General features: G+C 42.9%; 1 protein-coding gene across 1 annotated transcript in view; it reads left to right on the top strand.

Moving 5' to 3' along the window:
• NAF1 (nuclear assembly factor 1 ribonucleoprotein) overlaps positions 1-27,410 on the top strand; it is an 82,067-nt gene that overhangs the window by 45,496 nt on the left and 9,161 nt on the right. Inside the window, exon 6 of the mRNA XM_069744173.1 lies at positions 4,655-4,815. Coding sequence (XP_069600274.1) covers positions 4,655-4,815 — 161 coding nt within the window. The remainder of the gene's footprint in view (positions 1-4,654; positions 4,816-27,410) is intronic.

Below are 27,410 nucleotides of genomic sequence, written 5' to 3'. Positions count from 1 at the left end.
TCCATGATGCCTTTCCTTCAAGCTTGACTGCTGTTGGAGTTGTTAACAGGACTTGGAAAGGTCCGTCAAATCTCGGTTCCAGAGTCTTTCTGGTGTGTCTTTTCACGTAGACTTGATCACCAGGTTCCAACTTGTGGCCTCCTTCGAGATTTTCTGGATCTGGAAGGGAAGCAAAAACTTGCGAATGCACTTTAGTTAAACGTTTTTGTAATTCTTGTACATAAGCAGTTAAAGTCTCAGTATTCAACATCAGTTGTTGTGGAAAATAACAACCCAAATTTGCTGCTCTACCAAAAAGAATCTCATGTGGTGACAGCTTAGCCTTCCCCCTTGGGGTGTTTCGGATGGAATACAGGGCAAGTGGTAGACACTCGGTCCAAGGCTTTCCTGTTTCTGCCATGGCCTTCTGGATTTTTAATTTTATTGTCCCATTTAATCTTTCCACTTTACCTGAACTCTGTGGATATGGAGTGTGAAACTGGTTTTCTACTCCCAACATTTTCATAACATTCTGGAATATTTCCCCAGTAAAATGGGTACCCCTATCTGACTCGATCACCTCAGGCATGCCGTAACGGGGTATCAGTTCATGTGCTATTTTAATGGCAGTAGTTTTTGCTGAGGCTTTACGAACTGGATAAGCCTCTGGCCACCCTGAGAACATGTCCACACACACAAGCACATATTCGTATCCATTGTACCTAGGAAGTTGGATGTAGTCGATCTGGAGTCTTTGAAAGGGATACAGTGGTCTTACATGATGCTTGGTTGGGGTTTTAATGGCCTGACCTGGATTGTGTGCCAGGCATATAGCGCATGCAGCACACATTTTCCGAGCAAAATTACCAAAGCCTGGAGCCAACCACCTTTCTTTTACCTTGAGCGTCATACCATTTGCCGACACATGCGTGGGTAGGTGGAGGTCACTTGCCACTGCGGGGTACCAGGCTCTGGGTAAACACAACAAAGTTCCTTTTTTCCATAATCCTTGCTGATCTTCTGCCCCTTTTTTCTGCCACTGCCCTCGTTCTTCGTCGTCTACCTGTTTCTGAGCTTCCTTCAATCTTTCCTCATCATCTTCAGAGCTATCTAGTGTGTGGGCATGATGTAAGGGTTTACGTGCTGCCTGTTTTGCTGCCTTATCGGCTTTATCGTTACCCCTGGCTTCCTCGGTGTCGAGTCTCACATGTGCAGCTACCTTTATCACCGCTATTTCTTTAGTTTCTTGTGCTGCCCCCAGAATCTGTCTAATGAGGGAGGCATGTTTAACAGGTTGGCCTGAAGCAGTCATATAACCTCTGGCTCTCCATATTACGCCAAAATCGAAAATAATGCCATGTGCATATCTAGAATCAGTGTATATGTTTGCTGTCTGATCTTTGGCTATTTTTAGAGCTTCAACTAATGCCGTAAGTTCTGCTTCTTGTGCAGACTGATTAGCAGGGAGAGGTTCTGCTTTCAGCACTTCATGCTGAGTTACTACCGCATAACCTGTATGAAATTGTCCATTCATATCTGCATATCTACTGCCATCTATGAAAAGTTCAAATGTAGCATTACAGAGTGGCTTGTCACGTACATTACATAAGCCCTGAGTCTCTTGTTCCATTAATTGTACACAATCATGCATTGACTTTGATGGGTCAAAGGAGTTGGAGAGTGCAGTTTCAAAGGAGTTGGAGAGTGCGGTTTCCTCAGGTATGGTACCCCCCTCAGACTCTAAAGGGAGCAAAGACGCGAGATTAAGAGTCTGAATCCTGGCAAAGGAAATGTTGGGCGGCAGTAGTAGGGAACATTGGAGACGGAGGTGTCTGGCCATTGAAATATGTTTAGGTTGGACCTGGTTAAGAATGCCATGTACATCATGAGTGGTCTGAACTAGAAGTGGGTGATCAAGAACAATCTCAGAAGCTTTATCTAATAACAGTGAAATTGCGGCTACTACTCTTACACAAGAAGGTGCGCCTCTAGCTACAGGGTCCAGATGAGCTGATATGTATGCCACAGGTCTCTGTTTGTTTCCATGTTTTTGTGTGAGCACCCCTGTAGCATGTAAGGATATCTCAGCTGCATGTGGAATTGCCTAAGCTGAGGTAATATGGTTCCCGGGGCAGTTTCTAACCGTATAGGAGCTACTGATAAAAATCCTACATCAGTGTCTCCTTTTGCCCATAGGCTGTCAGGAACCCGAGACAAGTCAATTTTTGCTTGTTGAGTGTAAATTTCGGGAAAATCCTCCATTGCCTGTATTCTAACATATGGTTCCAGAGTTTCTGCATCTTCAGGGATGGTCAGCATAACTGTGCCATCTTCTCTAAAATGGATGTTTGCATGCATTTTACTTAAGACATCAGTACCCAACAAGCAGGTAGGTGCACCTTTAGCAAATAAAAATTTGGATACAAAAGTTTTAGGGCCAAAGCTCACATTTAAAGGTTTTGTAAAGGGCAACGCCTGAATTTTACCATCATACCCTTCTGCATATGTAACCTTTGAGGATATATTGTCAGGATATGGTAAAAAGTCCTGATTTAAAATGGAGGATGTTGCTCCCGTATCTATCAGAAAAGGTACATTTTTACCCTCAACTTCAACTTGTATTATTGGTCTTCTAGAAGGAAGAGAGACCTGCATAACTTTCAGTCATTCTGAGCTGTCTGTTTGATCAGGCACTGGGTTATTTATCCTATTTTTGGGTACAAAGGTTCCTGAATCTATATCTGTTTTTCTCTTCCTACATTCCCTTTGGAAATGTCCTGGCTTCTTACAGTAATGACAAGTAAACTTTTGATTAGCAGAGCCAGTATTAGCCTGTGCAATTCTTACTGGCTTAGAATTTTCTCTTAAGTCCATTTCTATCCCTACAGCTTTCTGTCTAGCCAGGTGTGGGTCTTCCAAGGTTCTCCAATCAGGGGTTGCGGCCTTAAGCTTTTCCTTCACTTTTGGAGACAATCCATCTATAAAGGTTTTTTTAACTAACCTCATCATTCCTGGAGCGGTTAGATCCATGCCTTCATCTCTGAAATTATTTTCTACACTTAGATAATATTCGTCTACTGATTGTCCAGATTTCTGAGCCACCACTCCCGTTGTTCCTCTCTGCCTCTGTCTCTCCCTCATTTTCTGCTACCCTAGAGACATCAATCAATGCTTGGATCTGATCTATCCATTTCTTGTCTCTGATTATGCCTTTTTTCCTTTCCTGAATTCCTTCCCATAGTTTTCTACTAAAAGCTTCTGCCCTAGTAACTCCAAACTTACTAAAAATCTTTTTCAGCCCCTTAGTGGCATCTTCACCACTTCTCTCCTTTATGATAGTATAGATATCTAATTCTTCTGGTTCCGACTTTGTTTGCTTATTCCCCATTTTCTTATCCTGAGCTTTCTTGCCCTAGGTGGCGTTTGGGTATGAGAATACCTCGTTACCTTCTTCCTAAGGAGCTAGGATGTCTTTTTCTTGCCCTAGGTGGCGTTTGGGTATGAGAATACCTCGTTACCTTCTTCCTAAGGAGCTAGGATGTTTAAACTGTGTTGATGTAAGAAAATCCTGATTCCTACACCTGTAGCAAACAACACAAATGCAACCAGACAGAAAAAGAAAAAGAACATACAACGTATCTTGTCCCAGGCTAATTTATCTGTCCTGGGCTTATACTATCACATACAACGTATTCTTGTCCCAGGCTAATTTATCTGTCCTGGGCTCATACTATCATACACTTATCCGTCACCAGGTTTTTGTCAAAGACAGGATCAGAGATTGAACATAGGCGCGGAGGTCTCCCCGAAAGGACGCAACCACGTTGCCCAGTGGGACAGTCACTTCTTCTGTTTCAACCCCCTGGGCGGCTTATAGGGCTATTCCCAACTTCCACACACCTTCTATTCACATTCACTCTCATTCAATGCCGTACTCCGTGAGGTGATCAATTCCTAAATAGTTCAAGAACCCGAGCTATAGGTATCCTCCTCTACTAGAACTACCCGCTAAAGAACACGACACAGAAAATCTTACGGACAGTGCAGGGCAGATATAAGAGATCTAACAGTGTCTCTTACCTGGCCAGGTTTTTGTTCATCTGCCGTCCATTATCCCAGATTCTCTTTTCGTTCGTATTCTGCCGGTGTTCTTGAAGGAATACACAGACCTCGGGTCCCAGGAAATGTCGGGATCACACTCAGTCGGAAGAGCCTTTGGAAGTGGGGAATCACCAGAAATAATACACAAGACACGTCTTGTATAGTGTATCACTGGGAAGTCTCTGAAGCACGCCTGCCTTCAAGGTGCTATCCCTTCTTTATATAGTTGTTTCAGTAGGTTTAGTGGTTATACAAGTTTTGCATGTTTAAACAAAGAGACAAAACAGGAAAGAAAGAAAAGAAAAGAAAACAGTTTCGTGGGCGGCAGTTTCACAACAAACAGTACAAAGGCAATTCCACAGACAAGAAAAACAGGATTTCATACTATAGCTAAAATGTCCTTGAATGGACAGGTCAATATTTATCACAAATTCTTTTTTTTTTTGTTCATTGAGGTAATCATTTTTTTTCTGCTCTTCACACTAGTGACACCTGTATTATGGATTTATTACATTTTATTTGGGAACTTGTTTTACAATCAGCTACTGAATCATATTTTTCATATGTTTTGCAGATATTTGAGATATTTGGACCCGTTCCACATCCATTTTACGTGGTTCGTTTTAATTCGAAAGATCACATTGAGTCCTGCGGAATCAAGATAAAAGATACCATGTGTTTTGCTCCATCTGTGGAGGACTTTACACAGTATATAATTCCTGATGTACTGAAAAGGTATGTGATCATGACTGTCAAAAGAGCCCTTGTTTGTAACTTGTTGTATATGGTTTCACAGCTTGTACTTCTTTGCAGACTGATAGAAACCTAACTTGGCTTGGTGATGAAGTGCATCCCATCAGTTAAGGTGCTAGTTGTCTGATGCATTGACCACACAAATAACGCTTCTCTTCTCTGCCTTGTGCCCAAACAGTAATTTTCAACCACATATTGGGTATTGCCACCTTTCTGAGAAATTGCTTTCCAAATTTTGATGTCCATTTTCTCCTGTTAAGCCTTATGAAAATGAAACGTTTTGTTTTTTTTTTAATTTCCAAGTCCTAGCATTTTAAAATTTGTGATTAATCAACATGTTGAAAATTATCATCTCCCAGATTAGTTCCTTGAGAGTTGTAGTTTCCAAATTATGGTCACTTGTGAGGTTTCCTGCTGCTTTGGCATTTCAAGGACTCTGCAAATGTGGCATGACCTCCACAATCCAGTCAGGTGCACACCTTTCATGCCATGTTGTGCATGAAAGGTGTGCACCCCTAACTGAATTCCTTAAGTGAATTTTCCAAAATTAGGTAATTTTGCTGGTGAGGAGGGTTTGCTGTTTTGTTACGTGAAAGGATCTTCAAACATGACACGGCGTCCAGTCTCGGCCAAATTTGCATTTCAAAAGTCAAATGGCGCTCCTTCACTTCTGTGCCCCACGCATATTTCCCAACAGTAGCTTCCAACCACCATTTGTTGTTCATTTCCTCTCAATAAGCCTGGTGAAAATGGGAAATTTTGAGGCTAGAGCAACATTTTAATTATGAGTAATAGTTGAATGTATTTCTTTTCTTTCCACTTGATTTATTCCTATGAAGAGATAAACTTCCTGAATGTGGTTTTCAATGCTTGGAGGGGTGCTGTTTTTAAAATGGTATCTTTTTAGGAGTTTCCTAATGCACAGACCCCTCTGTCACTTTAAAACTGAAGAGTTTGCAACTTTTTTTTAAAAGAGATAAATAAGATTGCTACTAAATTTATAGCATTTAAAAAGATTGAAAAATGTCGACAACTTAAAATAGAAACATTGAAAATACTGCTTTTTAACTATTTTGTGTGATATGACTACCTTTTTTCCCCTTAAGGGTATGTGCACACGTTGCGGATTGGCCGCTGCGATTCTGCGATCAGCAGTGCGGATTTCCTGCGGATTTACCAAAATCGGTGCAGAAAAATCCGCACTACATTCCGCAACGAGTGCACATACCCTTAAGGTTTGAAAACTTTGCTAATTTTTGCCAAAACGGCAAAATACCTAAATAGGTAAGGACTTGGTATTTGCAGCTATTCTTGGAAGGTTGACATATGAACAGTTTTTTGCAGCATGGCTGTTTTTAAGGGGCTAAATCACTTTGACAATTTTGGAATGCTTCTACATGTCCAAGTGACACATACCGTATTTTCCGGCATATAAGATGACTTTTTAACCCCTAAAAATCGTCCCAAAAGTCGGGGGTCGACTTATACGCCGAGTACGGCTGCAGGGAGCGATCCTGGATGGTTCCCAGGGTCTGAAGGAGAGGAGTCTCTCCTTCAGGCCCTGGGATCCATATTCATGTAAAAAATACATGAATCACCTGACAGCTCACGTGACCGCGACGTCATCGAAGGTCCTTCACTCACTGCACTGCATTCTTAGGAACGGAGGCAGACGCTTGCAGCGCTGAGAGTCAGGGTCCGGCGGAGGGGTGAGTATATCCATATTTTTATTTTTACATGAATATGGATCCCAGGGCCTGAAGGAGTCTCCTCTCCTCCAGACCCTGGTAACCACACGCCGTATAAGATGACTGGGCGTATAAGATGACCCCCGTCTTATACGGCGGGTATATCCCAAATTCCATATTTTATACGGAAAAGTTGGGGGTCGTCTTATATGCCCAGTCGTCTTATACACCAGAAAATACGGTATCATATTTGACAAATGGACTGTCGAGAAGGTCAAAACCAGCTGTGGCGAGAAGGGGTTAAAACCATTTCCCATAATAATGTGCAGAACACTTCTCTTTCTGAGTGTGAATGTAGAAGAAGCGTAAAGCAGCACTCTAGTAAATCAAGTGCCACTGCTTGGTGGAACACTAAATTGCCTTTTCGTATTTCCATTTTATACTTGCTCTTCATCTGTGCCATATAAGAGCCTTGAATCATGGTAATGTTCATACAGCCGACGCCAGGTGAAAGAAGAACACTCTAGTCTATTAGACTCTCTCCAATTAGCACGCAGTTGACTATAGTCTTCGCTGTATAATCTGTCTCTAAAAGGTTTTCTTGGCCTAAAGCAATGTTCTTTGCGCTGTTCACTTAGTTGCTGAAGGTTTCAGCTTGTGTAACGTTTCTTACATATAAGACACCCATATTGTTCAGAATTTAATATCCGTAGAGATTTATCCCAAACATCTAATTTGTAGATAACTTCTGTGCGATCTGAAGGAAGAGTGATCAATCGCTACTTTTAGCACAATTCAGGTTTGTCATGTAAGTCATACCTAGAAAAATAATTTCTGAATTTTTCCCACCTTTTAATGTCGCCGATAATATATACTAGTCCTTAAAGAAGCTGAAATCAATTTGAGGGGGAAATAAAAATAGGAAAGCTATAATTGTGATTGCAAAAGTGTGAGAGAAATGGGTATTTGTTTGTGTTCAAAATGAGCAAAAGTTTTGCGTTTGACTTTTCCTCCTCAAAAGACATATATATATATATATATATATATATATATATATATATATATATATATATATATATATATATATATATTTATATTTATATTATATGTAGATCTGGGGACTTATTATGATGGAATATAGGCTGAACTGGATGGACAAATGTCTTTTTTCGGCCTTACTAACTATGTTACTATGTTACTATATATACAGTTTGGGCCAGAAATATTTGGACAGTGACACAAGTTTTGTTATTTTAGCTGTTTACAAAAACATGTTCAGAAATACAATTATATATATAATATGGGCTGAAAGTGCACACTCCCAGCTGCAATATGATAGTTTCCACATCCAAATCGGAGAAAGGGTTTGGGAATCATAGCTCTGTAATGCATAGCGTCCTCTTTTTCAAGGGACCAAAAGTAATTGGACAATGGACTCTAAGGGCTGCAATTAACTCTGAAGGCGTCTCCCTCGTTAACCTGTAATCAATGAAGTAGTTAAAAGGTCAGGGGTGGATTCCAGGTGTGTGGTTTTGCATTTGGAAGCTGTTGCTGTGAGCAGACAACATGCAGTCAAAGGAACTCTCAATTGAGGTGAAGCAGAACATCCTGAGGCTGAAAAAAAAAGAAAAAATCCATCAGAGAGATAGCAGACATGCTTGGAGTAGCAAAATCAACAGTTGGGTACATTCTGAGAAAAAAGGAATTGACTGGTGAGCTTGGGAACTCAAAAAGGCCTGGGCGTCCACGGATGACAACAGTGGTGGATGATCGCCGCATACTTAATTTGGTGAAGAAGAACCCGTTCACAACATCAACTGAAGTCCAGAACACTCTCAGTGAAGTAGGTGTATCTGTCTCTAAGTCAACAGTAAAGAGAAGACTCCATGACAGTAAATACAAAGGGTTCACATCTAGATGCAAACCATTCATCAATACCAAAAATAGACAGGCCAGAGTTAAATTTGCAGAAAAACACCTCAAGAAGCCAGCTCAGTTCTGGAAAAGTATTCTATGGACAGATGAGACAAAGATCAACCTGTACCAGAATGATGGGAAGAAAAAAGTTTGGAGAAGAAAGGGAACGGCACATGATCCAAGGCACACCACATCCTCTGTAAAACATGGTGGAGGCAACGTGATGGCATGGGCATGCATGGCTTTCAATGGCACTGGGTCACTTGTGTTTATTGATGACATAAGAGCAGACAAGAGTAGCCGGATGAATTCTGAAGTGTACCGGGATATACTTTCAGCCCAGATTCAGCCAAATGCTGCAAAGTTGATTGGACGGGGCTTCATAGTACAGATGGACAATGACCCCAAGCATACAGCCAAAGCTACCCAGGAGTTCATGAGTGCCAAAAAGTGGCACATTCTGCAATGGCCAAGTCAATCTCCAGATCTAAACCCAATTGAGCATGCATTTCACTTGCTCAAATCCAGACTTAAGACGGAAAGACCCACAAACAAGCAAGACCTGAAGGCTGCGGCTGTAAAGGCCTGGCAAAGCATTAAGAAGGAGGAAACCCAGCGTTTGGTGATGTCCATGGGTTCCAGACTTAAGGCAGTGATTGCCTCCAATGGATATGCAACAAAATATTGAAAATAAAAATAGAATTATTCTTACCGTTAATTCGGTTTCTAGGAACCTTCCACGACAGCGGTACTGGAGGATGTCTCCCCGCCCTAATAGGGGACAGGAAACACAAAGAGGTTAAATACCCTCCCCTTCCTGCCACCTCCAGTGTTTTTTATGGACACAGTAGTATGTATAGTTACCACTTAAGTGCAGGAATCATCCAATAAATCATCAGATAGGGAGGGAAATTAGTGCTGTCGTGGAAGGTTCCTAGAAACCGAATTAACGGTAAGAATAATTCTATTTTCTCCAGTCACCTTCCACGACAGCGGTACTGGAGTAGTACCAACAAATAATTTCTAGGGGGGGACAACCGCCTGCAGAACTGTTCTGCCGAAAGTTAAATCCCGGTTGAAATCAAGCCTGTAATGCCTGGTGAACGTATGTACTGATGACCAGGTGGCAGCTCTGCAAATCTGCTCCGTAGAAGCGTCACCTCTCTCTGCCCATGATGTTGACACCGACCGTGTAGAATGGGCCTTCAGTGATGGAGGAGGTGGTAGATTCTGGGATGAGTATGCCAGAGATATGGCTTGTTTAATCCAGTTGGCGATAGTATTTTTCGTAGCCTTTTTGCCTTTGTTCTTCCCGGAGAGTTGAATAAAGAGATTTTGGTCAATCCTCCAACTCTGTTTGTGAGAGATAATGTAAAACCACTCTGCGGACATCCAGAGTGTGGAAGGACTCCTCCTTCACATTAGAAGGATCCGGGTAGAATGAGGGCAACACTATGTCCTGACCTCTATGAAAGTCTGATGTAACTTTAAGTAGGAAAGTAGGGTCTAGACGCAGGATAATACTATCAGATGTTACCCTCAAATAAGGCTCTTGTATGGATAGAGCATGTAGTTCCCCTATCCGTCTGGCAGAAGTAATAGCCACTAAAAAGACCGTTTTTAGGGTAAGAACCTTTAATGAAATCTGAGATAAAGGTTCAAAAGGATCTTGAGTTAGACTTTTAAGGACCAGATTAAGGTCCCAAGGAGGAGTATTGTTGAGAACTCTGGGACGGATTCTAGTTGCTGAAGTAACAAAGCGCCTGATCCACCGATGTTTGGCTAGATCCTGATCGAAATAGGAGCTAAGTGCAGAAATTTGTACCTTTAAAGTGTTAGGCTTAAGACCCAACTCCAGACCCTTTTGCAAAAAGTCCAGAATTTTGGCAATGTTTGGATGAAAAGGGTCAGGAATATCTGGAAGATACCAAGATGAAAACCTCTTCCAGATTTTGGCATAAATAGCATTTGTTATGGGTTTTCTACTGTTCTGGAGAGTATGAATTACTCCATCCGAGAGACCTCTTGCCTTTAGTATCTCGGCCTCAGAAGCCATGCCGAAAGATTCAATCTGTGAAGGTTTGGATGCAGCAATGGACCCTGACGAAGATTTTCCTTCTGGGGTAGATACACTGGATCTTCCTGAGCCATGTCTAACAGGGCGCTGTACCAACTCCTTCCTGGCCATGTTGGCGCAATCAAAATTGCCGTAACTCGTTCCGATCTGATCTTCTGTAGAGTCTTCGATATCAATGGGATCGGAGGGAATGCATAAACAAGGTTGAACCTCCACGGGTGAGAGAACGCATCCATGCCCAGTGCTCTGTCTGTCATATTTACCGAGAAATAAGATCTTAGCTTGGCATTCTGACCGTTGGCAAAAAGGTCCACCTCTGGGATCCCCCATCTGGAAATCAGGGAGAGAAAGACCTCCTGGTCCAGACACCATTCTCCTGGATGAACATCCCTTCTGCTCAAAAAATCTGCTTGGGTATTGGCTGACCCCTTCAGGTGAATTGCTGAGATAGAGAGAACATTTCTCTCTGCCCAGAAAAAAATGTTTGAGGCTACAATCTTTAGTTTCTTGAATCTTGTGCCTCCTTGATGACGCAGGTATGCTACCGTGGTCATGTTGTCGGAATATATTCTGACATGGTGTCCTTGAACAAGGGAGGATGCAGCTCTTAATGCTTCTTCTACCGCTTTCAGTTCTCTGAAGTTTGAGGAGCTTGCTCTGATGTCTGGGCCCCAGGTGCCCTGGAAATGGGATCCCTCGACTATAGCTCCCCATCCCCTTTGACTGGCATCCGATGTTAGTGTCTTTAGTGGGATCTGATCCCAACTGACCCCCTTTTTTAGGTTTCGAACCTGTAGCCACCATGTCAGGGATGTCTTGACATGATTGGGAAGGCAAACTCTCTTGGAGAGAGAACTCTGCTGACCGTTCCAGGATGATAGGACATGAGTCTGGAGAGCTCTCGAGTGGGCTTGTGCCCAAGGTACCATCTGGATACAAGATGTTAGAGATCCCAGCACCGACATAGAATGTCGTAGAGTAGGAGCCTTCAGGGTTTTGAATGCCGAAATCTTCTGTACCAGATCGAGTTGACGTTCTCTGGGCAGAAAGGAACTCCTCGACTCTGAGTCCAGAAGGACTCCTAGGAATTTCTTCCTCCTGGAGGGACGAAGGTCCGACTTCTCTAGATTTGGGATCCAACCCAATGATTTTAGGATTTCCAGAGATCTTTTAAGTCGGCTCTGAGGCGGGAAACTGAGGGAGCGACAATGAGTAGATCGTCCAGATAGGGTACTATGCAGATCCCTTGGAGACGGATGAATATAATGGCTTCTGTCATGATCTTTGTAAAGACTCTGGGAGCTGAGGCGATTCCGAAGGGAAGGGAGTTGAACTGGTAGTGTACTATCTCCCGATCCTGAGATATTGCGAATCTTAGGTACTTTCGGAACTCTGGATGGATTGGGACGTGATAAGCGTCCCTCAGATCCACTGTAGCCATCTCCCAGTCCTGTTCTATCAGAGGGATCGCTGTTTTGACCGACTCCATCTTGAACCTCCTGTAAGTTATTACTTGATTCAGGGGTTTCAGGTTGATTATAATTCGGTGCTTCCCCGAAGGTTTCTTGATCAGAAACAGGTGGGAATAATGTCCTCTGCCAATTTCTTGCTGAGGTACTGGGGAAATTACTCCCTCCTGGAGTAAGTTCTGGAGGCCGGAAAGGAATGCGCCCTGAGGACTGAGACTCTGTAACGAGGTTATCCTTAAGTGATGAGGGGGAGGGCTCTCGAACTCTATTTTCAGTCCATTTTGGATAGTGTCGAGTACCCACTGGTTCGACGAAATGGACCTCCACTGGTTGATGAAGCTCGAGAGACGCCCCCCGACGCCCTGGGCGTAGTCGCTGTTTGTCCGGGGTCTGCTGGGACTGGGGAACCAGGATGTTCCTACCTTTCCCTCCTTTAGGATAGCTCCAGCGTCCTGTTTTGCCTTTCCCTTTGAATTCCCGTTGGAAGGGTTGCTCCTTTTGAGGGACGAAAAAAACGTTTCTTCGGATTTCTCTGTTCCGGAAGCGCTTTCTTTTTGTCCGTTGCCTTATCCAGAATATCATCCAGGGCCTGCCCGAATAGATAGCGGCCCTGAAAGGGAATGGCACATAGTTTTGTTTTAGACGTTATATCCCCACTCCAGGACTTGAGCCATAGAGCTCTCCTGGCTGAGTTAGAGAGCACTGCTGATTTGGCAGCCACTCTTACGGACTCTGCCGAAGCATCGGCCAGGAAGCCCGTAGCTTTCTGGAGAAGCGGAAGAGAATCTAATATTATCTCCCTAGATGTTCCCTGGGTAAGGTGGTCTTCCAGCGTGCGGAGCCAACGAAATAGGGATCTAGCCACGCAGGTGGACGCAATGTTTGTTTTCAGGAGATTGGTAGAAGTCTCCCACGATCTTCTTAGCAAACTCTCCATTTTGCGGTCCATAGGGTCTCTGAGTTGGGACGAATCCTCGAAAGGGAGGGTTGTCTTTTTGGACACTCTAGAGACCTGCACGTCTACTTTAGGTGTATCCCACAGAGAGACATCTCCATCTAGGGAAAAGCGATTTTTTTAGCTCAGAAGGAACAGAAAGACCTTTTTCAGGAGATTCCCATTCATGAAGGATGAGACTCTGTACATTCTCATGTATAGGGAACCCCTTTAATTTTTTAGGTTTCAACCCACCGAACATCTCATCCTGCATTTACGATCTTCCGTTTTTGTCTTGGAAGATCTGTCCTTCCTAGGGGCAGAGGCCTTGTCTCCCTAGAAAAGAGAGAGAAGGGGGACTAAGTATATGGCACCCTAAGGAATACAAGGATAGAGGGACCTTAACCCACTACTCACGGTAGGAGGGAGGACGCAGGGCTCGGCAGAAGCAGAGATAGACCTGTCACCTTCCATGGTCAGTCAGTACTGAAGTCCAGTCAGTCAGACAGGGGGCCTTACCTGGAGGTGACTACCAGGGTTAAATACCGTGGCAGTTGCGTCCGATGTTGTGCTCCTCCTCCCGGTCCCAGGCATAGGGGAAAGACCGCTATGCCGCCAACAGAAACTGCAGCCTGACGCGCGTGCGTTCCACCGCTGGAACGCACATGCCGAGAACCGGAAGTTCGGGTACTTCCGGTTCGCGCGTTCACTGCTTCCGGCCAAGAAGCGAGGAGGAAAATGCCGGGGAGCCGCGCGGGGACCCCGACTGCACCACACCACACCGCTCCGCTTTACTCCCGAAGGAGCGCGGGAGGAGCGGAGAAAAGTCCAGAGTCCGCACCATGTGGGGAGACGGAAGCAGCGCTACAGGGAGGAGATACATCCCGACCCAGGCTGCCCGGCTAGGTAAGATGCGAGTGCTCCGATCGCTGGCCACGGCAGCACTACCGCAGGACCTCTTCATGCCCCAAAAGGGGACAGGAAAAACACTGGAGGTGGCAGGAAGGGGAGGGTATTTAACCTCTGTGTTTCCTGTCCCCTATTAGGGCGGGGAGACATCCTCCAGTACCGCTGTCGTGGAAGGTGACTGGAGAAAATATTTTGTTTGGGTTATGTTTATTTGTCCAATAACTTTTGACCTCCTAAAATGTGGAGTGTTTGTAAAGAAATGTGTACAATTCCTACATTTACTATCAGATATTTTTGTTCAACCCTTCAAATTAAACGTTACAATCTGCACTTGAATTCTGTTGTAGAGGTTTCATTTCAAATCCAATGTGGTGGCATGCAGAGCCCAACTCGCGAAAATTGTGTCACTGTCCAAATATTTCTGGCCCTAACTGTATATAGGTGTATATATATGTATGTGCATATATATATATATATATGTATATATGTGTGTGTGTGTGTATATATATATATATATATATATATATATATATATATATATATATATATATATATATATATATATAGGTCCTTCTCAAAAAATTAGCATATAGCGTTAAATTTCATTATTTACCATAATGTAATGATTACAATTAAACTTTCATATATTATAGATTCATTATCCACCAACTGAAATTTGTCAGGTCTTTTATTGTTTTAATACTGATGATTTTGGCATACAACTCCTGATAACCCAAAAAACCTGTCTCAATAAATTAGCATATTTCACCCATCCAATCAAATAAAAGTGTTTTTTAATAACAAACAAAAAAACCATCAAATAATAATGTTCAGTTATGCACTCAATACTTGGTCGGGAATCCTTTGGCAGAAATGACTGCTTCAATGCGGTGTGGCATGGAGGCAATCAGCCTGTGACACTGCTGAGATGTTATGGAGGCCCAGGATGCTTCAATAGCGGCCTTAAGCTCATCCAGAGTGTTGGGTCTTGCGTCTCTCAACTTTCTCTTCACAATATCCCACAGATTCTCTATGGGGTTCAGGTCAGGAGAGTTGGCAGGCCAATTGAGCACAGTAATACCATGGTCAGTAAACCATTTACCAGTGGTTTTGGCACTGTGAGCAGGTGCCAGGTCGTGCTGAAAAATGAAATCTTCATCTCCATAAAGCATTTCAGCCGATGGAAGCATGAAGTGCTCCAAAATCTCCTGATAGCTAGCTGCATTGACCCTGCCCTTGATGAAACACAGTGGACCAACACCAGCAGCTGACATGGCACCCCACACCATCACTGACTGTGGGTACTTGACACTGGACTTCAGGCATTTTGGCATTTCCTTCTCCCCAGTCTTCCTCCAGACTCTGGCACCTTGATTTCCGAATGACATGCAAAATTTGCTTTCATCAGAAAAAAGTACTTGGGACCACTTAGCAACAGTCCAGTGCTGCTTCTCTGTAGCCCAGGTCAGGCGCCTCTGCCGCAGTTTATGGTTCAAAAGTGGCTTTACCTGGGGAATGCGGCACCTGTAGCTCATTTCCTGCACACGCCTGTGCACGGTGGCTCTGGATGTTTCCACACCAGACTCAGTCCACTGCTTCCTCAGGTTCCCCAAGGTCTGGAATCGGTCCTTCTCCACAATCTTCCTCAGGGTCCGGTCTCCTCTTCTCGTTGTACAGCGTTTTCTGCCACATTGTTTCCTTCCAACAGACTTACCATTGAGGTGCCTTGATACAGCACTCTGGGAACAGCCTATTTGTTGAGAAATTTCTTTCTGGGTCTTACCCTCTTGCTTGAGGGTGTCAATAATGGCCTTCTTGACATCTGTCAGGTCGCTAGTCTTACCCATGATGGGGGTTTTGAGTAATGAACCAGGCAGGGAGTTCATAAAAGCCTCAGGTATCTTTTGCATGTGTTTAGAGTTAATTAGTTGATTCAGAAGATTAGGGTAATAGGTCGTTTAGAGAACCTTTTCTTGATATGCTAATTTATTGAGACAGGCTTTTTGGGTTATCAGGAGTTGTATGCCAAAATCATCAGTATTAAAACAATAAAAGACCTGACAAATTTCAGTTGGTGGATAATGAATCTATAATATATGAAAGTTTAATTGTAATCATTACATTAGGACCTGTGTGTGTGTATGTGTATGTATATATGTATATATATATATGTATATATGTATATATATATATATATATATATATATATATATATATATATATATATATATATATATATATAATCAATTGAATTGTGGGTGACATGAAATGTAGAAAAAGTTCTGAAATTATCATATTATCATGATGAATTGCTGCAATACTGAAAGCCAAAGGAGGTCCAACGCATCACTGGACGGGTATCTTTTTTTTTTTTATCATTTTTTTTTTTTTTCTTTTACATGTGCACAAATAACTTGCAAAGCTTCTGCCCTTTGCAATGTTAACCCCTTCACAACTTTTTACATACCCATGTTATAGTCGGATAGGGCCAGATTGTTGCCATGTGTCGGCCAACCACAGCAAGCCTGTTAGACCATGTGAGGAGCATGGTCTAGGAGACTTCTGTCAGTGCAGCACTGACTGGAATAATACATTGCAAAGCTTGTGCACTGCAATGCATTATACCAGCGATCAGAGTAAAAAAAGTTAGTCTCATAAAGGGACAACGTAAAGGTTCAGAAAAAAAATCACTAAATAAACAAAAAAAATGAAAAATTATACCAATTAATACAACATTTTATGTAAAAATAAAATAAACAAGGTACACATTTAATATCGCAGTATCTGGAGCAACCCAATCTATAAAACGGTTACGCTAGTTAACCTCTTCCGTGAACACCATTTAAAAAACAAAAAATGCCAAAAAAAGCTTTTTCTCCATGCCACTGAGCAAGAAGTGGAATAAAATGTGATCAAAAAGTTCAGTGTAAATAAACATGGTATCGCTCAAAACACCATTTTGTCCCACAAAAAAAAACAAGCTGTCAGCTGAGAAAGAAATTCTAGCTCTCAGAATATAGAAATGCAAGCTTTGTTTTTCTATAGGTTTCGTGTAAAAGCGGCAAAACATAAAAATTAAGATCTAAATGTGGTATCTCTTCAATTGTATGGACCAAAACGAAAAAAAACTCCTAAAAAATTGCTATTTTTTTGTTCATTCTGCCTTCTGAAAATTTCAATAGAAAGCTATCAAACGTCATGACCGAAAACAGTACCAATAAAAACATCAACTAGTCGAGCAAAAAACAAGCCCACACGTGAGTGTCAGCAGAAATATAGAAAAATTATAGCTCTCAAAATATGGTGATGCAAAAATAAGCAACTTTGAGTGTGCAACAGCAGCCAAACAACAACAAAAAAAATACCAATATAAATCTGGTATCTCTGTAATCGCACCAACCTGAAGAATAAAGTCATCTAATCACTTATACTGCACAAGGACCGGTGGAAAGAATAAAAACAAATTCACCTGCTGTTGATTTGTTCATTCTGTCTCCCAAAGATCACAGTAAGGCTCTGCTCACATTTTTCTTGCTCTGAACGCTTATATCGGGTTTTCTTGTAAATCTCTGAAATACGTGATTTAAACAGAATCAATGACAGAAGACTCCCTATAATGAGGTAGATGGATACACTGCGGATGCGGTCTTCCTACGATCCAGCGATGTCCGTCTTTTTAGGCGTGCATAAAAGCATGGTTGGCCACGATTTTCTTCACCTCTGAAAAGGCCATCGCTGAACAAAGGCCATATGGAGTCCATTGTAACTCTGCTGCCTCATTATAATGAATTGATCAGTGTGATTCTAAACATTATGTAAAATGTTCCCAATAAAAGCTTCAACTCCATTCACAAAAATGCAAGTCCCCACTCGGGTCCGTCATTTGTTAGCGGAAATAGAGGGGGCTTCCACATTACTGGTAGCACAAAGACTCTGAGAAGGTGCTATGGCTTCTCGTCGCCATAAAAAAAAAAATTCTGCACTCTCAAGTCCTAATGCTCCCCTCCCTTTTGAGGCCGAGTGTGCCTAAACCACATTTGGTGTCCTACAAGTTTTTCATTTCTGTAGAGATGAGAGCCCGCCTAACTTACGGGTGCATTTTTCCATAAGTTCAAGCTTGGCATAATCTGAGCACAACAATGTACTGGGCACGACAATGGCAGATTTGCAATTTTCACTAAGTAACATCCACTGCTGCTTCTTTCTGGAAAACACCCGTGGAGTCAAAATTATCGCTACACTTGTAGACAAATTCCCAGAGGAGTGTAATTTCCAAAATTGGGTCACTTGAGGGGGATTCTGCTCTTCCTGCACTGGCTCTGTATATGGAGTCCGCAAACTACGGTATTCTACGATCATTTGTTCTGAAAGAGTCAAGGAGCGCCCTTTCACTTAAGAATTTCGATGTGTGGATAAGCAGTACATCCACATATGGGGTATTGCCATGTTTAGCCGAAATTAACATACTTTGTTGCCAGTTTTACTCATTTTCCCATGTGAAAATGTAAAATTTGGGGCTAAAAGGAAATGTGGTAAACATGCGATTCTTTTCTTCACTGCCCAATGGTTTAAAATTCTGTGACGCACCCATGGTGTCAATATGATCCCTGCACCCTTGATGAATTGAGAGGTGTAGTTTGTAAAATGGGGACGTTAATTGGTGGTTTCTGCTGTTCTGACACCTCAGGGGCTCTTCCAGTGGGTCATGGCACCCGCAACCATAACAGCAAAATCTGCACTATAATATGGTACCCCTTCCCTTCTGAGCTTTCCACTGGGCCTCAAAAGTAGCTTTTGATGACATATGGAGTATTGGTCAACTCACAAGTAATTGTGTAACAAACTGTACAGTTAATTTTCTCCTATTATCCCTTTTGAAAATTAAAAACTTTTCTAGAGCAAAATTTTATTGAAAAAAAAAAGGTAATTTTCCATTTACTCAGCCCAATTGTTATACAGTTGTAAATCGCCTGAGGGTTAAAAATGCTCTCTACACCCCTACATTAGTTCCACAAGAGGTGTAGTTTCCAAAATAGGGTTACATGTGGGCGTTTATGCTGTTTTAGCATGTCAGGGGCTGATCAAATATGACCTGGCATCCGCAATGTATTCCAACCAATATTCCACTCCAGAAATTCAATTGGTGGTCCTTCCGAGCCCTAGCGTGTGCCCACGTAGTTTTCGACCATGTATAGGGTATACTTGTACATAGAAACAAATGGATCAAACCGTTTTCCAGCACATCTGTGTACGCAAAAGAAACTGCACAACAAATTATATGATCCCTTTTGTCTTGTTACCATTTTGTCCTGTCACAATTTTGAAAATACAAAATTTGAGGCTAAATCAATATTTTTGTGGGAAAAAGTTAAATTTTCATTATTTCCTACCACATTGCTTTATTTCTGGTGAAGCCCCTAAAGAGTCAGACTTCTTGAATGTGGGTTTGAGCACTATGAGATTTAATTTTTAAAATGGTGTAAATTTTGGATATTTTTTTTTTCACAAAGGGCCTTCAAAAGGGATGTGGTCGCTGAAAAAAAAATTGGTTTTGGTAATTATGTTGGAAAAATTAGAATTTGTTGATAAACATTTAACACTTCTAACTTGGCACTCTAATTTGGCAGTTGCTCATCTTGAATTGATGTCCTCTCTGCACTCGGAGCAGTATTTTCTCTCACTTCCCTTCAATACATCACTGCACACGTTGGCTCCTCTTTATACTGAATACACCTATAAAAGATTTCTAGAAATTAAGGTCTTAAAGTACAGATATAAAGAGCACAAGGAAAAAATACTTCATAATTGGACCATAGTACGCATATAATGACATTTTATTGAATATAATAAAAATATTAATGAGTGTGTATAATATTATTTATATAGCACCATTGATTCCATGGTGTTGTACATGTGAAGGGGTTACATACAAGTTACAGATATCACTTACAGTAAACAAACTAACAATGACAGACTGATACAGAGGGGCGAGGACCCTGCCCTTGCGGGCTTACATTCTACAGGATTATGGGGAAAGGGACAATAGGTTGAGGGTTGCAGGAGCTCCGGTGTTGGTGAGGCGGTAGCTCCGGTAGTGATGAGGAGGCAGCGGGGTCAGTGCAGAATGTAGGCTTTCCTGAAGAGATGGGTTTTCAGGTTCCTTGTAGTAAACCATGTTGAAGGTAGCGCTGTGATTTGCTGATACATTTAGAGCTCTGGTTGGGTTAAACTGGACATGTGACCACTCTTTGGTAACCAATGGCAGCCCTTTTATTAAACCATGCTGGGGATAGTGCTGTGATTTACTGATATATCTGGAGGTCTGATTGGGTTAAACTGGACATGTGACCATTTTTTTGGTAGCCAATGGCAGTCCTGGTATTAGACCATGCTAGAGATAACACTGTGATTTGTTAACTTTTTTTGTGATTGGTTTAAACTGGACATGTGACCTGACCACTCTTTAAGTTACATCTTATTGGTAGTGAATTAGTGACCAAAGCACCTTTTGATGTAACGATTGGTTTAGACACAACAGCATGTTTCTGTTTATTTACGTTTGATGTACTCCATGTGCTAGTAGTGACATCTATAGCGTTTTTATTAGGAATCTATCCATATAAATAAGAATTGACAAATTTATTTAGGTAGATGTGATGTATTAATGTGTGTTTTTTATATATTGTTCACTTGATTATATATTTGTATGTAAATTGTATGGGCGGTTTCTTGTAAAGAGATTGGTGGGATTTACAACCATTCCCTATTTAAAGCCGCCATTTTAATCATTTTGTATGCTTGAAAAAGACCTTTGATGGTTGAAACGTTGCACTTGGCACAATAAAAGAAGTTTTTTTTCACCTGAATTGGATGCTGTCCTTCATCATTTTTTGAGGTTTTCAGGTTCCGTCTGAAGGATCCGAATATGGTTGATAGTCGTATGTGTTGGGGCAAAGAATTCCAGAGGATGGGGGATATTCTGGAGAAGTCTTGGAGGTGGTTGGATGAGGAGCGAAGAAAGTGTGGAGGAGAGAAGGAGGTCTTGGGAGGACCGGAGATTACGTGAGGGAAGATGTCAGGAGATTAGTTCAAAGATATGTGGAGGAGACAGGTTATGGATGGCTTTGTAGGTCAGTATTAGTAATTTGAACTGGATACGCTGAGGGAATTGGGAGCCAGTGAAGGGGTTTTCAGAGGGGAGGAGCATCGAAGAGAGAGATGAATTAGTCGGGCAGCAGAGTTAAGGATGGACTGGAGAGGTGCAAGGGTGTTAGCAGGGAGGCCACAGAGGAGGCTGTTGCAGTAGTCAAGGCAGGAGATGAGGGCATGCACAAGCATTTTAGTAGATTTACGGTGAGGAAAGGACGGATTCTGGAGATATTTTTGAGCTAGAGGCACAGGAGGTGGATAGAGCTTGGATGTGCGGTTTGAAGGACAGGACAGAGTCAAAGGTAACTCCGAGGCAGCGGACTTCAGGTACGGGGGAAAGCATGATGTCGTTGATTGCGATAGATAGGTCAGGTAAGGAAGATCTATGGGATGGAGGAAAGATGATGAGTTCAGATTTGTCCACATTGAGTTCGACGAAGCGGAGGAGAAGGAGGCTATGGCTGATAGACACCCTTGGATTCTGGACAGCATATATGTGTATATATGTATATTGTATGTGTGTGTATGTATGTACAGTACAGACCAAAAGTTTGGACACAGCTTCTCACTTAAAGATTTTTCTGTGTTTTCGTGACAATGAAAATTGTACATTTCACACAGAAGGCATCAAAACTATGAATTAACACATGTGGAATTATATACTTAACAAAAAAAGTGTGAAACAACTGAAATTATGTCTTCTATTCTAAGTTCTTCAAAGTAGCCACATTATGCTTTGATTGCTTTGCACACTCTTAGTATTCTCTTGATGAGCTTCAAGACGTAGTCACCGGGAGTGGTCTTCCAACAATCTTGAAGGAGTTCCCTGAGATGCTTAGCACTTGTTGGCCCTTTTGGCTTCGCTCTGCGGTCCAGCTCACCCCAAACCATCTCGATTGGGTTCAGGTCTGGTGATTGCAGAGGCCAGGTCATCTGGCGTAGCACCCCATCACTCTCCTTCTTTGTCAAATAGCCCTTAGACAGCCTGGAGGTGTGTTTGGGGTCATTGTCCTGTTAAAAAATAAATGATGGTCCAACTAAACGCAAACCGGATGGAATAGCATGCCACTGCAAGATGCTGTGGTAGCCATGCTGGTTCAGTATGCCTTCAATTTTGAATAAATCCCCAACACTGTCACCATCAAAGCACCCCCACACCATCACACCACCTCCTCCATTCTTCACGGTGGGAACCAGGCATGTAGAGTCCATCCACTCACCTTTTCTGCATCGGACAAAGACACGGTGGTTGGAACCAAAGATCTCAAATTTGGACTCATCAGATCAAAGCACAGATTTCCACTGGTCTAATGTCCATTCCTTGTGTTCTTTAGCCCAAACAAGTCTCTTCTGCTTGTTGCTTGTCCTTAGCAGTGGTTTCCTAGCAGCTATTTTACCATGAAGGCCTGCTGCACAAAGTCTCCTCTTAACAGTTGTTGTGGAGATGTGTCTGCTGCTAGAACTCTGTGTGGCATTGACCTGGTCTCTAATCTGAACTGCTGTTTAACCTGCGATTTCTGAGGCTGGTGACTCAGACTTATCCTCAGAAGCAGAGGTGACTCTTGGTCTTCCTTTCCTGGGGCGGTCCTCATGTGAGCCAGTTTTTGTAGCGCTTGATGGTTTTTGCAACTGCACTTGGGGACACTTTCAAAGTTTTCCCAATTTGTCCGACTGTCTGACCTTCATTTCTTAAAGTAATGATGGCCACTCATTTTTCTTTACTTAACTGCTTTTTTCTTGCCATAATACAAATTCTAACAGTCTATTCAGTAGGACTATCAGCTGTGAATCCACCAGACTTCGGCTCAACACAAATGATGGTCCCAACCCCAATTACAAGGCAAGAAATCCCACTAATTAAACCTGACAGGGCACACCTGTGAAGTGAAAACCATTCCCGGTGACTACCTCTTGAAGCTCATCAAGAGAATGCCAAGAGTGTGCAAAGCAGTCATCAAAACAAAATGTGGCTACTTTGAAGAACCTAGAATATAAGACATATTTTCAGTTGTTTCACACTTTTTTGTTAAGTATATAATTCCACATGTGTTAATTCATAGTTTTGATGCCATCAGTGTGAATTTACAATTTTCATAGTCATGAAAATACAGAAAAATCTTTAAAAGAGGTGTGTCCAAACTTTTGGTCTGTACTGTGTGTCTATCTATCGAAATAAACGGAACAGCATCCAATAATACCTCAACTTCGTGCAAAGCTTTTCCAACCAGCAGTCCAAAAGCCTCCAGTGATAGTATCAAAAAAAGAAAAACAGCACAAAACAAAATAGAAAAAAGTGGACTTTATTGCCTGAACGGTGTGGCAACGTTTCGGATACAAAATCCTTTTTCAAGGCTTGAAAAAGGATTTTGTATCCGAAACGTTGCCACGCCGTTCAGGCAATAAAGTCTACTTTTTTCTATTTTGTTTTGTGCTGCTTTTCTTTTTTTGATTCTCTCTCTATCTCTCTATCTATCTCTCAAGGGAAGCCGCAGATGGAAAAATTGGTGGAAACCTGGACCAGATGACAATTACACAATGTGAAGGAAAATTACAAAAAATAGTATGTATAAATAACAGTAAAATAGGTAGAGAAGACAGCACAGTGCACAATATATAAAACAAAATATAATCTCAGATAAGAGAACTCTGGGTATGGGTGAGGAATACAGTTATTAGTACATCAGGTGTGGTGGACGCTCAGACTAGTGGCACCTACTTGGGTAATAATTGTTCTACTTATTTGTGAATTTTCTAGGTATTTGATATGGCACTGTGCACTTTACTGGCACGGGTGATTTCTTGTCTACTTAAATTACCTCACTTGGCAGCTATTAAGCTATGTAATCACTGTCTACTACTACCTCTATTTATTTTTGGATTTGTGAGCAGTTCAAACATTATGCCTAATTAATAACAACTGTGTTCCTCACCCATACCAAGTGTGGTTTTTTTATCTATGTCATATTAGATTTTCTTTCTTTTATACATCTTGCACTGTGTTGTCTTGCCTATTTTACTGTTATTTATAAGTACCATTTTTGTCATTTTTCCTTCACATTGTATAATTGTCATCTGGTCCAATTTTCCACAAGTTTTCTCCATCTGCGGCTTCCCTTGTTTGTAAGATAGATAGATAGATAAAATGTGTTCATATTTTCCTCTTCATCCTGTACTACATCAGGGCATTGCTGGGACAATGCTGGTCTGTGACCTTCTGATGAAGTCTGGGCTTGGAGATTTTCTGTAGCCACTTGGGTAATTGACAGCTAAAGGTGGGAACTGGTATATCATCCAACCTCTTTGTGCAGCTCTCAGTTGCTAAAACATTTTAACAAGAAGTAATGTTACCAAATGTAAAAATTCTGTATAGTTAAGATAATAATACATTGTAATTAAGCTGCACATATTAAACAGTTGTCCTGGGGGAAGGGGAACTGACGTACCATACTTAAAGGGAACCTGTCACCCCGTTTTTTGAGATTGAGCTATAAATACTGTTAAATAGGGCCTGCGCTGTGCGTTACTATAGTGTATGTAGTGTACCCTGATTCCCCATGTATGCTGAGAAATACATTACCAAAGTCGCCGTTTTCGCCTGTCAATCAGGCTGGTCTGGTCAGGTGGGCGTGTTCACAGCGCTCTTTTCTTCCCCAGCTTTCCGTTGGTGGCGTAGTGGTGTGCACATGTCCAGAGTTCCGACTTCCCTGCGCCCACGTGAAGACACAGCGCGCGATCTGCGCTGTAATCCCTTGCATCGGTGGGGGCGGCCATCTTCCTGGGGCCGCGCGTGCGCAGATGGAGTGCTCTGCTGCACGGGGCTTCAGGAAAATGGCCGCGGGATGTCGCGCGTGCGCATTAGAGATCGCGGCGGCCATTTTCCCAAAGCCGAGATGCAAACTCCGCTTTGGGAAAATGGCCGCCGCGATCTCTAATGCGCATGCGCGGCATCCCGCGGCCATTTTCCCGCGGCCATTTCCCGCGTGGGTGTAAGTGTCTGGACACGACACTTGCACACCTCACTTACGGCAGCCATGGGCATAGGAGCCAACAGTCGGGCTCCGACCGCTCCTCCTGCCTCTCAGCTGTGACTTGGGCACGCCCACTGGGCTGCTACGTCACAGCTGTGAGAGGAGATCGCGGCCATTTTGTTTTTTTCCTCTGTCATCGCACACACAGCTCAGTGTGTGCGATCATAGCAGGAGCTGCCAGGGAGAAGCTGCTGCTGGGAAGAGAGGTTCGGGGTGAGTATCTGCAGCCAGGAGCTGTGATTGCAGCCTGTACTTAGTATTACAGCACAGGCTGCAATCACTGCTCACTGCCGACCTGTTCAGAGCAGAGCAGGGAGATCGTCACACTGCTCTGCCCTGAACATGATTCAGCACTTCCTGGGAGAGGACTGAAGGTAAGTACAGAGTTTTTATTTTCTTATGCATCTGCTACCTGCCCCTATATACCACTGCTACCAGCCCTTATATACCACTGCTACCTGTCCCTATATACCACTGCTACCAGCCCCCATATACCACTGCTACCTGCCCCCATATACCACTGCTACCTGTCCCTATATACCACTGCTACCAGCCCTTATATACCACTGCTACCTGCCCCTATATACCACTGCTACCTGCTCCTATATACCACTGCTACCTGCCCTTATATACCACTGCTACCTGCCCCTATATACCACTGCTACCAGCCCCTATATACCACTGCTGCCTGCCCCTATATACCACTGCTGCCTGCCCCTATATACCACTGCTACCAGCCCCTATATACCACTGCTACCTGCTCCTATATACCACTGCTGCCTGCCCCTATATACCACTGCTGCCTGCCCCCATATACCACTGCTACCAGCCCCTATATACCACTGCTACCAGCCCCTATATACCACTGCTACCTGCCCCTATATACCACTGCTACCTGTCCCTATATACCACTGCTACCTGCTCCTATATATACCACCTACCACTGCTACCTGCTGCTATATACCACTGCTACCTGCTCCTATATACCACTGCTACCTGCTCCTATATACCACTGCTACCTGTCCCTATATACCACTGCTACTAGCCCCTATATACCACTGCTACCTGCCCCTATATACCACTGCTACCAGCCCTTATATACCACTGCTACCTGCTCCTATATACCACTGCTACCTGCTCCTATATACCACTGCTACCTGCTCCTATATACCACTGCTACCTGCTCCTATATACCACTGCTACCTGCTCCTATATACCACTGCTACCTGCTCCTATATATACCACCTACCACTGCTACCTGCTCCTATATATACCACCTACCACTGCTACCTGCTCCTATATACCACTGCTACCTGCTCCTATATACCAGTGCTACCTGCTCCTATATACCACTGCTACCTGCTCCTATATACCACTGCTACCTGCTCCTATATACCACTGCTACCTGTCCCTATATATACCACCTACCACTGCTACCTGCTCCTATATACCACTGCTACCTGCTCCTATATACCACTGCTACCTGCTCCTATATACCACTGCTACCTGCTCCTATATACCAGTGCTACCTGCTCCTATATACCACTGCTACCTGCTCCTATATACCACTGCTACCTGCTCCTATATACCACTGCTACCTGTCCCTATATACCACTGCTACCTGCTCCTATATATACCACCTACCACTGCTACCTGCTCCTATATACCACTGCTACCTGCTCCTATATACCACTGCTACCAGCCCTTATATACCACTGCTACCTGTCCCTATATACCACTGCTACCTGTCCCTATATACCACCGCTACCTGCCCCTATATACCACCGCTACCTGCCCCTATATACCACCGCTACCTGCCCCTATATACCACCGCTACCTGCCCCTATATACCACCGCTACCTGCCTCTGTATACCACCACTTCCTGCCTCTGCATACCACCGCTACCTGCCTCTGTATAGCACCGCTACCTGCCTCTGTATAGCACCGCTACCTGCCTCTGTATACCATCTACCACTGCTGCCTGTCTCTATATATCATCTACCACTGCTGCCTGCCTCTATATACCATCTACCACTGCTGCCTGCCTCTATATACCATCTACCACTGCTGCCTGCCTCTATATACCATCTACCACTGCTGCCTGCCTCTATATACCATCTACCACTGCTACCTCTGTCCTGTGTAGCTAATCTAGTCTTGTGTAGCTAATCCTGTCCTGTGTACAGTATCACACAAGATAGGATTAGATACACGGCTCAGCAGTCAGTATCTAATCCTCTCCTATGCACTCCTCTCCCCCCTGCGTGTCTTTCCCCATTGTGGTTTATTATTTTTGTTGTGGGAGATGAGGGAGTCGAGGATTATGCGTTCGGTATGGTATAAAAAAGATTAATAAAGGACTTTATTCTGGCCGATTCTTTATTTACAATACATGTGAGATCTAT

Source organism: Ranitomeya imitator, chromosome 1 (genome assembly GCF_032444005.1).
Source record: "Ranitomeya imitator isolate aRanImi1 chromosome 1, aRanImi1.pri, whole genome shotgun sequence".
In the NCBI taxonomy this organism is placed as follows: domain Eukaryota; kingdom Metazoa; phylum Chordata; class Amphibia; order Anura; family Dendrobatidae; genus Ranitomeya; species Ranitomeya imitator.
This window is presented reverse-complemented; position numbering and strand designations above follow the sequence as displayed.